The sequence below is a fragment of the Tetrahymena thermophila genome (assembly GCF_000189635.1).
Source record: "Tetrahymena thermophila SB210 genomic scaffold scf_8254762, whole genome shotgun sequence".
Taxonomy (NCBI): Eukaryota; Ciliophora; class Oligohymenophorea; order Hymenostomatida; family Tetrahymenidae; genus Tetrahymena; species Tetrahymena thermophila.
Genome location: NW_002476521.1, coordinates 1 through 14,440, shown reverse-complemented (window position 1 = coordinate 14,440; position 14,440 = coordinate 1). Strand labels below are relative to the sequence as shown.

Here is a 14,440-nt window from a genome sequence, read left to right as displayed (position 1 = left end):
TTTATTCAATTTGAAAAAAATAAAGTTATTACTAAAAATTTTCAAAATATTCTCAAGAGTTATTTAGAATTGCTATGAATTCATTTTCTTCATTTAAACTATCTTCCTCTCTTAATTATTTAAACTAATTAATGAATGGGATATCATCAACAAAAGACTCATAATTTAAAAAAGGGGTTTAGTATTGCTCGCTTTAGTTCTCTAAAAAAGAGTATTCCTTTAAATGATAAATTATTAATTTTTGATGATTTATTAATTTGTACACATCACTAATATTCAAGCTTTATATTTAGCTGTTTTGTTATTTTGAAAATAGAATAATAATTTTTTTTCTTTCTTATTCATTCATATTCTATTAAATCTTCAGATGTTTGTATCTCATAAAATTTTTATAGCCTTCTTTTACTGATTTTAACATTTATTTAAAATTGATAAAATCATTGTATTTATGTTCATAAATGCAACTTAGAGATAATTCAATTGCTTGTACCCAATTTAACTCTTTAAGCTTCTTTTAATTAACTTAAATAAATAATTTTCCTAAATCCCTTAAAGAGTTTATAATCTAATTTAATTGATGATCACTGCTTATCAAAGTGAATGGCATAAATATTTCCAACTATGTATCGTATATCAATATTTAAATTCGATCATATTTCCTAAAAAAATTCTAATTTTAAAGATTTAAAATACAAGACTCGAAAGAAGAATATTAACTCTAATATTCCAGCTATATTATTATTGTTATATCATATGGAATACAAGCTTTTTAATCCAAATAAATTTTCTTCAAATCTATTTATTTATTAAATTCTATCATAAATAGCTAATTAAGGTGATGAATTGCTTTCCTTCTTAATTGACAACTGTAATAAGATCCCTCCTCAATAAACAAAGTAAACTATTCAATAGCCTCTCTGTAGTTATATTGTTTAATCTCTATCAATCCTCTCAAGAACTTCTATCTACTCTTTTAAATTTCGTAAATTTAATTGATTATATTTACTTCTCCATTAGCTGTGCATTTAATTTTGTTAAAAGAGTTTTCTTCTGTAAGGTTTTTGGATTGATTTTAATAAGATTAACAAAGGAAAAACTAAAAATGATTTTATTTAAAATTTTCTTATTACTCTAAAATAAAATTAATATTCTCAAATTATTAAAATACTTCTTAAATATTTCCTAAAAATATGAGAATTTCAAGTATTTCTTGCTATAAAAACACTTAAAATACTTGCGAGAATAATAAATTATTATTTTTAATTATTTTTTCAACCGCTTTATATGACTCTAGTGAATTCTTTAGTAAATAATTTATTTTTTAAACATTTAGTTCCATTTATTAGTTTTGTTATTACTATTCAAAGAAATAATTATTTTCAAAGGAGTTATCTTCTAAGTAAATCTATTAAAGAGCATATTATTTGCAAGAATATGCTTTTGAACAAATTCTTTTGCATAGAATTGTAAGTTAGCTCTCTGTTCCCTCCTCTTATTTGAAAATTAATTTTTGATTGATTAAGCTTAAATAGTCTAAACCAAGAACTTCTAAACTTAAAATAATTGATGATTCAAAATATTCTTAAGCTAGATTGTAATTATGTTTTAAAATATAAATTAAACCAAGATTAAAATAACATCTAGACAGACCAATTTGGTTTTTGAGCTATTAAAAAGTAGCTTTGGCCTTAGTGAAATGAAAAAGAGTATTCATAACATCTTTTGAGTTTTGATTCTAAGAATCTATTTAATAATTAATTAATCCTTCTAAATCTTAAAAAGCTTTTTTGATAATTTTCATTTCCAAAAATAAAGGCTTTAATCCTTTTAAAATTTTTAATTTACTTTCGTCTTTGTTCTTTTCTTAGAGGAATTCTAATTATTAAACATAATCAAAGTTATCATTTTTCTAAGAATATTTAGAACTAAGCTTAGACTTACCAATGCTTTTCCTTATTTTTAAAGCTGAGTAGTTTTTTTCTTATGTATTTTTTTAGTAAATTGTATTATAAGAACTACTTTATAGTGACTTATTTGGTATAAATTCATTCAATTTCATTTACTTTTTAAACATAATTTATGATTAATTATAGGTATTTGAATTATTCAATATAGATCTTGCTTCATTAATTTTTGGCGATAATTATTCTTAGTATTTTTTTAAATACTTCTACTCATCATCAATTTATTTAAAATTATATTTAGAATGACTTTGCTTCATTAACTGCTATTCCTCTGTTATAAATTTATTTTGGCTACTTTTTATTTAATTTATTTTAATTTACTATCCATTATCAGATTAGTCATTTTACTATTAAACATTTAAAGAATCGTCATTTTTTATTTTATTTGCTTTATTGTAAAGTGATTTTTTTTGAAAACTTTTGGATTATTAACGATTTATCTATTGTGTTTATTATTTCTATTTGATTTGATTTTTTATTTTTTAGCTTAATTAGCAAGATTATTACTCCATGTAGCTTCTTCTTAAGAATAGAATTAACAGCTAGATTGGATAATAAATTTAAAAAATTAAAAAATAGCCATAATAAATTAAAAAGAGGATTATGATAAAGCTCACTATAATAAATTCTATTATCAATGGTATTCTTATATAATTCACATTCAAAAGGTGAAACAACTTCAGATCATCGCTTTTATCTGTTATTACTCTTGCGGTCATTAATATAGCGTAAGAATATGGCGATTGGTTATTAAATCCTTTTATCTAGCTCTTGATAGGGAAAATTATGCTTATCCTTTTTTTAAAAAATTATAAATGTACAAATAATAAATAAATAAATATAAAATTACAGTTTTTATCCAAATCTTTCCCATCTTTAATACAGTTAATCTAAGTTAAATTGATCTTCAATAGAATAATTTCCATTTTTGATAAATTGTATTGTCTCATCTATTTAATTAGAAAAGTCTTCTTTTTAGTTATAGCATTATTACATTAATTCTACAGAATCGCTGCAGTATTAATTTATATTAATAAATTCTAAATCTGCCCAAGACAGAACCTGATAGAATAATAGCATAGGATGATAAAATACCTAAATTATAAATTAAAATAGAATAAAAAAACAATAAAATAATAATATTTTTAATAAAAGTCTACTGTTTGATTGAACTCATGAATTAGTACTGAATATGCGTTCTCACTTAAAGCTGAATTAAATAATTAAACTATGTTTTACATTCCGAAATCTATACTATCTACTGAATAAAACTCGTTTTTATAATCAACTTAACTAGAAAGAGTCATCAGTAAATTGCCTACTACAGCATTGAGATAAGGCTCATAAATGAAGAATCCTATAATAATTGTTGAAAAAATTAAAAATATAACTACAAATAAATAAAAACTTAATTTTTACTATGTTTATATTCATATTTAAAATATATTAATTAAATTCAAAAAATTAAGGAATTTAACTCTTTTATAGCTTTAAATAAATTCACATTTTGAAAAATTACTCATAAAATTTTTTAGATAAGTAGAAATAGGTGGTAATGGCTATAAAATATAATTACAATATCATTTTGAAAGTTAAATCATTTACTTTTAATTTAAAATATACTTAAATCAGAAATTAATACTCAGTTTAGGTTTTCATTATTCTAAAAAATTTTTAATACCTAAATATTTATTTAAACTGTTAATTACTTTTTATTATTTTAGTAGTTATTTTATTATCTATAATAATTAATACTAATATTTGTAATGTAAAAAGTTATTGAAGTTGAGCAAATGTTTGCAGCATGCTTTTAAGAAAATTATACTTATGATTGATTTTTGCTTAGCTTTTTGTCTAAATAAAATCTTAGCTGAAATTAAATTTGATAAATTATTGTAAATATAAAAATCAAACCTTGATTTTACTAAGCGTAGGTGTACCAATGTCTACATCTTGGGTCATATGGTTCTATGAAACCACTTCCCATACAGGATTAATAATCAGCATTTGTATAGTTGAAATACCTGTTAATATAAAAGCTATGATAAAAAAAAGATATGTTAATATATTTATTACTTTGAAGGTACGCCATTTTATAAAGAAGTTGTATCTGAATTATAAAAGTATACCATTTAGATAAGTCCTTCATTTTGAGTTGCTAGATAAGATGCCCTTGCATAAAAAGAAACTCTATTATTCTAAAACAGAGAGATAAAAATATGGTGAAATACTTTAAAAAAATACCATTTCAATGAAATATTATTGTTGAGTAGTAAGGAGTTTAAATTCAAAAATAGATCTTGAAAAGTAAATATCTGCATATAACATATTTTCGTTTAATTAGTCATAAACATTTTAAGCACATTAATTGAACATCAATTCTCTATATGAACAAACTGTAAAATGAGCTGCAGGATTTTCTTTTGATTAAAATGATAGGATTTTGTTATAAATTTAAAATTATAAATAAATATTTACATATGATGATAGATTATTAATATTTTGAGAGTAAACTTTTCATAACCACCATATGTAATTAGAGCTTTATAAAAATAAATAAAAAACTCATTCATATTATGTTTTTTCATAAATAGTCCATTTATATTAAGTAAATATGTACTTAGTTAAAGCTGTACTATTCTAGAAGTTATTGTGATAGTACAGAATTGTATAGGATTTTTTACTGCGTCTAATTTATCCATATGTTACTGTCCCTTTCCCTATTTATTTGTTAATTATTCTAAATTTATACATTTTTTTAGAGCTTAATAACTTATATAAATGTGATGATGATGATGATGAATATGATGATTACAAAATCATAATCTTAAAATAATTTTCTGTAGTTATTATAAAATTGTTAAACTTACCACTCATCGAGTGCAATCCATAGCTGATAATAGAATACAGTTAATACTATTCCAACACCTATAATGATTGGCATAGAAACTATAATAATCAGCTTTAAAATAAGAGCTTGCATAATTAGTAATTTGATCACCTCTTTTATTAATTAAATAATTGAAAATTGGAAATTGATTAAATAATTGTTAAATAATGTAAAGAATTAGCAAATTAAATAATTTTTGACAAAAAATTAATCAAAAATTCATTATTTAATAGGGTTACTGATTTCTTTTTATATTTTTTACATAATAATATACAAAATTTAAACTGACTAATTTACGAATAGCATAATGATTGTTTTGTAAGTTTAAAGGGATATTAATTTTATTTTAATTAATAATTATGATCAACTGTTTATTTTTTACAATATACACTATAGCAAATATTAGATGTTACAATAGTAAAATCTTAAGAATTTAAATAAAAATAATATCTAAAAAGAATACTTTTAGGTGTTAGTTTAATTACGAGGGTAGTTAGTTGACCACCTAGCTATATATATATTTATATTAAAAATATTGAAAAATAAGCCTAATATTTTAATAAAAATAAATGTAAAAAGATTATTTTCTTAATTTAACATTTACAACATAGAAAATATTTTTTATTCAATTTGAAAAAAATAAAGTTATTACTAAAAATTTTCAAAATATTCTCAAGAGTTATTTAGAATTGCTATGAATTCATTTTCTTCATTTAAACTATCTTCCTCTCTTAATTATTTAAACTAATTAATGAATGGGATATCATCAACAAAAGACTCATAATTTAAAAAAGGGGTTTAGTATTGCTCGCTTTCGTTCTCCAAAAAAGAATATTCCTTTAAATGATAAATTATTAATTTTTGATGATTTATTAATTTGTACACATCACTAATATTCAAGCTTTATATTTATCTGTTTTGTTATTTTGAAAATAGAATAATAATTTTTTTTCTTTCTTATTCATTCATATTCTATTAAATCTTCAGATGTTTGTATCTCATAAAATTTTTATAGCCTTCTTTTACTGATTTTAACATTTATTTAAAATTGATAAAATCATTGTATTTATGTTCATAAATACAACTTAGAGATAATTCAATTGCTTGTACCCAATTTAACTCTTTAAGCTTCGTTTAATTGACCTAAATAAAAAATTTTCCTAAATCCCTTAAAGAGTTTATAATCTAATTTAATTGATGATCACTGCTTATCAAAGTGAATGGCATAAATATTTCCAACTATGTATCGTATATCAATATTTAAATTCGATCATATTTCCTAAAAAAATTCTAATTTTAAAGATTTAAAATACAAGACTCGAAAGAAGAATATTAACTCTAATATTCCAGCTATATTATTATTGTTATATCATATGGAATACAAGCTTTTTAATCCAAATAAATTTTCTTCAAATCTATTTATTTATTAAATTCTATCATAAATAGCTAATTAAGGTGATGAATTGCTTTCCTTCTTAATTGACAACTGTAATAAGATCCCTCCTCAATAAACAAAGTAAACTATTCAATAGCCTCTCTGTAGTTATATTGTTTAATCTCTATCAATCCTCTCAAGAACTTCTATCTACTCTTTTAAATTTCGTAAATTTAATTGATTATATTTACTTCTCCATTAGCTGTGCATTTAATTTTGTTAAAAGAGTTTTCTTCTGTAAGGTTTTTGGATTGATTTTAATAAGATTAACAAAGGAAAAACTAAAAATGATTTTATTTAAAATTTTCTTATTACTCTAAAATAAAATTAATATTCTCAAATTATTAAAATACTTCTTAAATATTTCCTAAAAATATGAGAATTTCAAGTATTTCTTGCTATAAAAACACTTAAAATACTTGCGAGAATAATAAATTATTATTTTTAATTATTTTTTCAACCGCTTTATATGACTCTAGTGAATTCTTTAGTAAATAATTTATTTTTTAAACATTTAGTTCCATTTATTAGTTTTGTTATTACTATTCAAAGAAATAATTATTTTCAAAGGAGTTATCTTCTAAGTAAATCTATTAAAGAGCATATTATTTGCAAGAATATGCTTTTGAACAAATTCTTTTGCATAGAATTGTAAGTTAGCTCTCTGTTCCCTCTTCTTATTTGAAAATTAATTTTTGATTGATTAAGCTTAAATAGTCTAAACCAAGAACTTCTAAACTTAAAATAATTGATGATTCAAAATATTCTTAAGCTAGATTGTAATTATGTTTTAAAATATAAATTAAACCAAGATTAGAATAACATCTAGACAGACCAATTTGGTTTTTAAGCTATTAAAAAGTAGCTTTGGCCTTAGTGAAATGAAAAAGAGTATTCATAACATCTTTTGAGTTTTGATTCTAAGAATCTATTTAATAATTAATTAATCCTTCTAAATCTTAAAAAGCTTTTTTGATAATTTTCATTTCCAAAAATAAAGGCTTTAATCCTTTTAAAATTTTTAATTTACTTTCGTCTTTGTTCTTTTCTTAGAGGAATTCTAATTATTAAACATAATCAAAGTTATCATTTTTCTAAGAATATTTAGAACTAAGCTTAGACTTACCAATGCTTTTCCTTATTTTTAAAGCTGAGTAGTTTTTTTCTTATGTATTTTTTTAGTAAATTGTATTATAAGAACTACTTTATAGTGACTTATTTGGTATAAATTCATTCAATTTCATTTACTTTTTAAACATAATTTATGATTAATTATAGGTATTTGAATTATTCAATATAGATCTTGCTTCATTAATTTTTGGCGATAATTATTCTTAGTATTTTTTTAAATACTTCTACTCATCATCAATTTATTTAAAATTATATTTAGAATGACTTTGCTTCATTAACTGCTATTCCTCTGTTATAAATTTATTTTGGCTACTTTTTATTTAATTAATTTTAATTTACTATCCATTATCAGATTAGTCATTTTACTATTAAACATTTAAAGAATCGTCATTTTTTATTTTATTTGCTTTATTGTAAAGTGATTTTTTTTGAAAACTTTTGGATTATTAACGATTTATCTATTGTGTTTATTATTTCTATTTGATTTGATTCTTTATTTTTTAGCTTAATTAGCAAGATTATTACTCCATGTAGCTTCTTCTTAAGAATAGAATTAACAGCTAGATTGGATAATAAATTTAAAAAATTAAAAAATAGCCATAATAAATTAAAAAGAGGATTATGATAAAGCTCACTATAATAAATTCTATTATCAATGGTATTCTTATATAATTCACATTCAAAAGGTGAAACAACTTCAGATCATCGCTTTTATCTGTTATTACTCTTGCGGTCATTAATATAGCGTAAGAATATGGCTATTGGTTATTAAATCCTTTTATCTAGCTCTTGATAGGGAAAATTATGCTTATCCTTTTTTTAAAAAATTATAAATCTACAAATAATAAATAAATAAATATAAAATTACAGTTTTTATCCAAATCTTTCCCATCTTTAATACAGTTAATCTAAGTTAAATTGATCTTCAGTAGAATAATTTCCATTTTTGATAAATTGTATGGTCTGATCTATTTAATTAGAAAAGTCTTCTTTTTAGTTATAGCATTATTACATTAATTCTACAGAATCGCTGCAGTATTAATTTATATTAATAAATTCTAAATCTGCCCAAGACAGAACCTGATGGAATAATAACATAGGATGATAGAATACCTAAGTTATAAATTAAAATAGAATAAAAAAACAATAAAATAAATAATATTTTTAATAAAAGTCTACTGTTTGATTGAACTCATGAATTAGTACTGAATATGCGTTCTCACTTAAAGCTGAATTAAATAATTAAACTATATTTTACATTCCGAAATCAATACTAGCTACTGAATAAAACTCTTTTTTATAATCAACTTAACTAGAAAGAGTCATCAGTAAATTATCTACTACTACATTGAGATAAGGCTCATAAATGAAGAATCCTATAATAATTGTTGAAAAAAATAAAAATATAAATAAAAATAAATAAAAACTTAATTTTTACTATGTTTATATTCATATTTAAAATATAATTAATTAAGTTCAAAAAAATCAAGGAATTTAACTCTTTTAAAGCTTCAAATAAATTCGCATTTTTAAAAATTACTCATAAAATTTTTCTATTCTAAAAATTTTAAAAGTGTAAAGTAGAAATATGTGGTAATGGCTATAAAATATAATTACAATATCATTTTGAAAGTTAAATCATTTACTTTTAATTTAAAATATACTTAAATCAGAAATTTATACTCAGTTTAGGTTTTCTTTATTCTAAAAAATTTTTAATACCTTAATATTTAATTAAACTGTTAATTACTTTTTATTTTTTTTGTAGTTTTTTTATTATCTATTATAATTAATACTAATATTTGTAATGTAAAAAGTTATTGAAGTTGAGCACATGTTTGCAGCATGCTTTTAAGAAAATTCTACTTATGATTTGCTTAGCTTTTTGTCTAAATAAAATCTTAGCTAAAATTAAATTTGATAAATTATTGTAAATATAAAAATCATACCTTGATTTTACTAGGCGTAGGCGTACCAATGTCTACATCTTGGGTCATATGGTTCTATGAAACCGCTTCCCATACAGGATTCATAATCAGCATCTGTAACGTTGAATAACCTATTAATATAAAAGCTATAATAAAAAAAAGATATGTTTAATATATTTATTACTATGTAGGTACGCCATATAAAATAGAAGTTGTATCTGAATTATATGAGTATATCAATTATATAAGTCCTTCATTTTGAGTTGCTAGAACAGATGCCCTTCCATAAAAAGAAACTCTTTGATTCTAAAACATAGAGATAAAAATATGGTGAAATATATTAAAAAAATACCATTTCAATGAAATATTATTGTTGAGGAGTAAGGAGTTTAAATTCAAAAATAGATCTTACAAAGTATATATCTGCATAGAACAGATTTTCGTTTAATTAGTCATAAACATTTTAAGCACATTAATTGAATTCCAATTCTCTATATGAACAAACTGTAAAATTAGCTGCAGGATTTTCTTTTGATTAAAGGATTTGATTGTAAATTTGAAAATATAAATAAATATTTACATATGATGATAGATTATTAATATTTTGAGAGTAAACTTTTCATAACCACCATATGTAATTAGAGCTTAATAAGTGATTAAAATAAATAAAAAACTCATTCATTTTATTTTTTTCATAAATAAATAGTCCATTTATATTAAGTAAATATGTACTTAGTTAAAGCTGTACTATTCTAGAAGTTACTGTGATAGTACAGAATTGTATAGGGTTTATTACTGCGTCTGATTTATCCATACACTACTGTCCCTTTCCCTAATTATTTGTTAATTATTTTAAATTTATACATTTTTTTAGAGCTTAATAACTTATATAAATGTGATGATGATGATGAATATGATGATTACAAAATCATAATTTTAAAAAGATTTTCTGTATTTATTATAAAATTGTTAAACTTACCACTCATCGAGTGCAATCCATAGCTGCTTATAGAATACAGTTAATACTATTCCAACACCTATAATGATTGGAATAGAAACTATAATAATTAGCTTTAAAATAAGAGCTTGCATAATTAGTAATTTGATCACCTCTTTTATTAATTAAATAATTGAAAATTGGAAGTTGATTTAATATTTGTTAAATTATGAAAAGAATTAGCAAATTAAATAATTTTTGCCTAAAAATAGATTCATATTTATTAGGGTTACTTATTTCTACTTATTTTTTTTACCAACTAATATACAAAATTTTAATTGACTAAATTACGAATATCATAATGGTTGTTTTGTAAGTTTAAAGAGCATTAATTTTATTCTAATTAATAAATTATGATCAACTGTTTATTTTTTACAATATATATATATACTTATATAACCTTTTCTTTAACAATATTTATTCTCAATTTAGTATAAAATGTTATTCATAGCCATTCTAAAACTTTTTGTTTAAATTATGATCTTTTAAGTGTATTTATGTTTATAATTAATTAATTAGAATTGATATTTGAAAAATCTAAATATAACATTTTTGCTTTAATTAGTTTTTTTATAAACTATAAAAGATTTTTAAATATAGCTGTTCCTGTATTTGAAATATCACAAACCAACCATTAATGATATCATAGTTTCTGATATTTCAAATAATTATTATATTAATTATCAATATTTTTTTGTTATACATCTTAATTATTTACTTTATATTTGATTTTAAAATGCTTACAAAAATTAATATAAATACACAAACTTTTTTCAAATAAGCGTAATATTTTTATAAAAATAAATGTAATAAGATCATTTTCTTAATTTAATATTTACAGTATTTACAACATATGAAAATATTTATTATTCAATTTAAAAAAAAATAAAGTTATTATTAAAAGTTTTCAAAATATTGTCAAGAGTTATTTAGAATTGCTATGAATTCATTTTCTTCATTTAAACTATCTTCCTCTCTTAATTATTTAAACTAATTAATGAATGGGATATCATCAACAAAAGACTCATAATTTAAAAAAGGAGTTTAGTATTGTTCGCTTTAGTTCTCTAAAAGAGAGTATTCCTTTAAATGATAAATTATTAATTTTTGATGATTTATTAGTTTGTACACATCACTAATATTCAAGCTTTATATTTAGCTGTTTTGTTATTTTGAAAATAGAATAATTATTTTTTTTCTTTCTTATTCATTCATATTCTATTAAATCTTCAGATGTTTGTATCTCATAAAATTTTTATAGCCTTTTTTTACTGATTTTAACATTTATTAAAAATTGATAAAATCATTGTATTTATGTTCATAAATACAACTTTGAGATAATTCAATTGCTTGTACCCAATTTAACTCTTTAAGCTTCTTTTAATTAACTTAAATAAATAATTTTCCTAAATCCCTTAAAGAGTTTATAATCTAATTTAATTGATGATCACTGCTTATCAAAGTGAATGGCATAAATATTTCCAACTATGTATCGTATATCAATATTTAAATTCGATCATATTTCCTAAAAAAATTCTAATTTTAAAGATTTAAAATACAAGACTCGAAAGAAGAATATTAACTCTAATATTCCAGCTATATTATTATTGTTATATCATATGGAATACAAGCTTTTTAATCCAAATAAATTTTCTTCAAATCTATTTATTTATTAAATTCTATCATAAATAGCTAATTAAGGTGATGAATTGCTTTCCTTCTTAATTGACAACTGTAATAAGATCCCTCCTCAATAAACAAAGTAAACTATTCAATAGCCTCTCTGTAGTTATATTGTTTAATCTCTATCAATCCTCTCAAGAACTTCTATCTACTCTTTTAAATTTCGTAAATTTAATTGATTATATTTACTTCTCCATTAGCTGTGCATTTAATTTTGTTAAAAGAGTTTTCTTCTGTAAGGTTTTTGGATTGATTTTAATAAGATTAACAAAGGAAAAACTAAAAATGATTTTATTTAAAATTTTCTTATTACTCTAAAATAAAATTAATATTCTCAAATTATTAAAATACTTCTTAAATATTTCCTAAAAATATGAGAATTTCAAGTATTTCTTGCTATAAAAACACTTAAAATACTTGCGAGAATAATAAATTATTATTTTTAATTATTTTTTCAACCGCTTTATATGACTCTAGTGAATTCTTTAGTAAATAATTTATTTTTTAAACATTTAGTTCCATTTATTAGTTTTGTTATTACTATTCAAAGAAATAATTATTTTCAAAGGAGTTATCTTCTAAGTAAATCTATTAAAGAGCATATTATTTGCAAGAATATGCTTTTGAACAAATTCTTTTGCATAGAATTGTAAGTTAGCTCTCTGTTCCCTCCTCTTATTTGAAAATTAATTTTTGATTGATTAAGCTTAAATAGTCTAAACCAAGAACTTCTAAACTTAAAATAATTGATGATTCAAAATATTCTTAAGCTAGATTGTAATTATGTTTTAAAATATAAATTATACCAAGATTAAAATAACATCTAGACAGACCAATTTGGTTTTTGAGTTATTAAAAAGTAGCTTTAGCCTTAGTGAAATGAAAAAGAGTATTCATAACATCTTTTGAGTTTTGATTCTAAGAATCTATTTAATAATTAATTAATCCTTCTAAATCTTAAAAAGTTTTTTTGATAATTTTCATTTCCAAAAACAAAGGCTTTAATCCTTTTAAAATTTTTAATTTACTTTCATCTTTGTTCTTTTCTTAGAGGAATTCTAATTATTAAACATAATCAAAATCATCATTTTTTTAAGAATATCTAGAATTAAACATAGATTTATCAAAACTTTTAATTATTTTTAAAGCAGAGTTTTTTTCTAATGTATTTTTTTAGTAAATTGTATATTAAGAAGTAGCTAATGGTGACTTATTTGGTATAAATTCATTCAATTTCATTTACTTTTTAAACATAATTTATGATTGATTATAATTATTTGAATTATTCAATATAGATCTTGCTTGACGAATTTTTGGCGATAGTTATTCTTAGTATTTTTTTAAATACTTCTACTCATCATCAATTTATTTAAAATTATATTTAGAATGACTTTGCATCATTAATTGCTATTCCTCTGTCATAAATTTATTTTGGCTACTTTTTGTTTAATTTATTTTAATTTACTATCCATTATCAGATTAGTCATTTTACTATTAAACATTTAAAGAATCGTCATTTTTTATTTTATTTGCTTTATTGTAAAGTGATTTTTTTTGAAAACTTTTGGATTATTAACGGTTTATCTATTGTGTTTATTAATTCTATTTGAATTGATTTTTTATTTTTTAGCTTAATTAGCAAGATTATTACTCCATGTAGCTTCTTCTTAAGAATAGAATTAAAAGCTAGATTGGATAATAAATTTAAAAAATTAAAAAATAGCCATAATAAATTAAAAAGAGGATTATGATAAAGCTCACTATAATAAATTCTATAATCAATGGTATTCTTATAAAATTCACATTCAAAAGATTAAACAACTTCAAGTCATCGCTTTTATCTGTTATTGCTCTTGCGGTCATTAATATAGCGTAAGAATATGGCTATTGGTTATTAAATCCTTTTATCTAGCTCTTGATAGGGAAAATTATGCTTATCCTTTTTTTAAAAAATTATAAATGTACAAATAACAAATAAATAAATATAAAATTACAGTTTTTATCCAAATCTTTCCCATCTTTAATACAGTTAATCTAAGTTAAATTGATCTTCAATAGAATAATTTCCATTTTTGATAAATTGTATTGTCTCATCTATTTAACTAGAAAAGTCTTCTTTTTAGTTATAGCATTATTACATTAATTCTACAGAATCGCTGCAGTATTAATTTATATTAATAAATTCTACATCTGCCCAAGACAGAACCTGATAGAATAATAGCATAGGATGATAAAATACCTAATTATAAATTAAAATAGAATAAAAAAACAATAAAATAAATAATATTTTTAAAAAAAGTCTACTGTTTGATTGAACTCATGAATTAGTACTGAATATGCGTTCTCACTTAAAGCTGAATTAAATAATTAAACTATGTTTTACAATTCGAAATCAATACTATCTACTGAATA

At 21.3% G+C, this 14,440-nt stretch overlaps 5 protein-coding genes across 5 annotated transcripts; all 5 read right to left on the bottom strand. All coding sequences in view use genetic code 6, as the record gives it.

The window, feature by feature from the left end:
- Positions 1–693: 693 nt before the first annotated feature.
- Positions 694–4,908, bottom strand: TTHERM_01539710 (tetratricopeptide repeat protein; the record flags this gene model as incomplete). Its single annotated transcript, XM_001029400.2, has 12 exons — positions 694–1,096; positions 1,277–1,743; positions 1,846–2,506; positions 2,582–2,759; positions 2,815–3,059; positions 3,125–3,321; positions 3,879–3,988; positions 4,041–4,162; positions 4,209–4,384; positions 4,443–4,506; positions 4,585–4,684; positions 4,835–4,908. Coding segments are annotated over 12 exons (2,797 nt in total), but the record flags the coding sequence as incomplete, so codon positions are not given.
- Positions 4,909–6,425: 1,517 nt separating this feature from the next.
- TTHERM_001539702 (hypothetical protein) lies at positions 6,426–6,893 on the bottom strand (the record flags this gene model as incomplete). Its single annotated transcript, XM_012796141.1, has 1 exon — positions 6,426–6,893. One exon carries the CDS (start codon positions 6,891–6,893, stop codon positions 6,426–6,428), a length of 468 nt encoding a protein of 155 aa, XP_012651595.1.
- Positions 6,894–8,122: 1,229 nt separating this feature from the next.
- TTHERM_01539700 (tetratricopeptide repeat protein) lies at positions 8,123–10,518 on the bottom strand (the record flags this gene model as incomplete). Its single annotated transcript, XM_001029399.3, has 7 exons — positions 10,328–10,518; positions 10,081–10,180; positions 9,929–9,992; positions 9,701–9,876; positions 9,533–9,654; positions 9,370–9,479; positions 8,123–8,796 (listed from the first exon to the last, which is right to left on the bottom strand). The coding sequence occupies exons 1-7, from the start codon at positions 10,438–10,440 to the stop codon at positions 8,123–8,125; spliced, it is 1,359 nt and encodes a 452-aa protein (XP_001029399.3). The 5' UTR covers positions 10,441–10,518.
- A 1,343-nt stretch (positions 10,519–11,861) lies between these two features.
- Positions 11,862–12,550, bottom strand: TTHERM_001539699 (tetratricopeptide repeat protein; the record flags this gene model as incomplete). The annotated part of the gene is made up of 2 exons (XM_012796140.1): positions 11,862–11,881; positions 11,929–12,550. 2 exons carry the CDS (start codon positions 12,548–12,550, stop codon positions 11,862–11,864), a joined length of 642 nt encoding a protein of 213 aa, XP_012651594.1.
- Positions 12,551–13,446: 896 nt separating this feature from the next.
- On the bottom strand, positions 13,447–13,755 carry TTHERM_001539698 (hypothetical protein; the record flags this gene model as incomplete). Its single annotated transcript, XM_012796139.1, has 1 exon — positions 13,447–13,755. The coding sequence occupies one exon, from the start codon at positions 13,753–13,755 to the stop codon at positions 13,447–13,449; it is 309 nt and encodes a 102-aa protein (XP_012651593.1).
- Between the last annotated feature and the right edge of the window lie 685 nt (positions 13,756–14,440).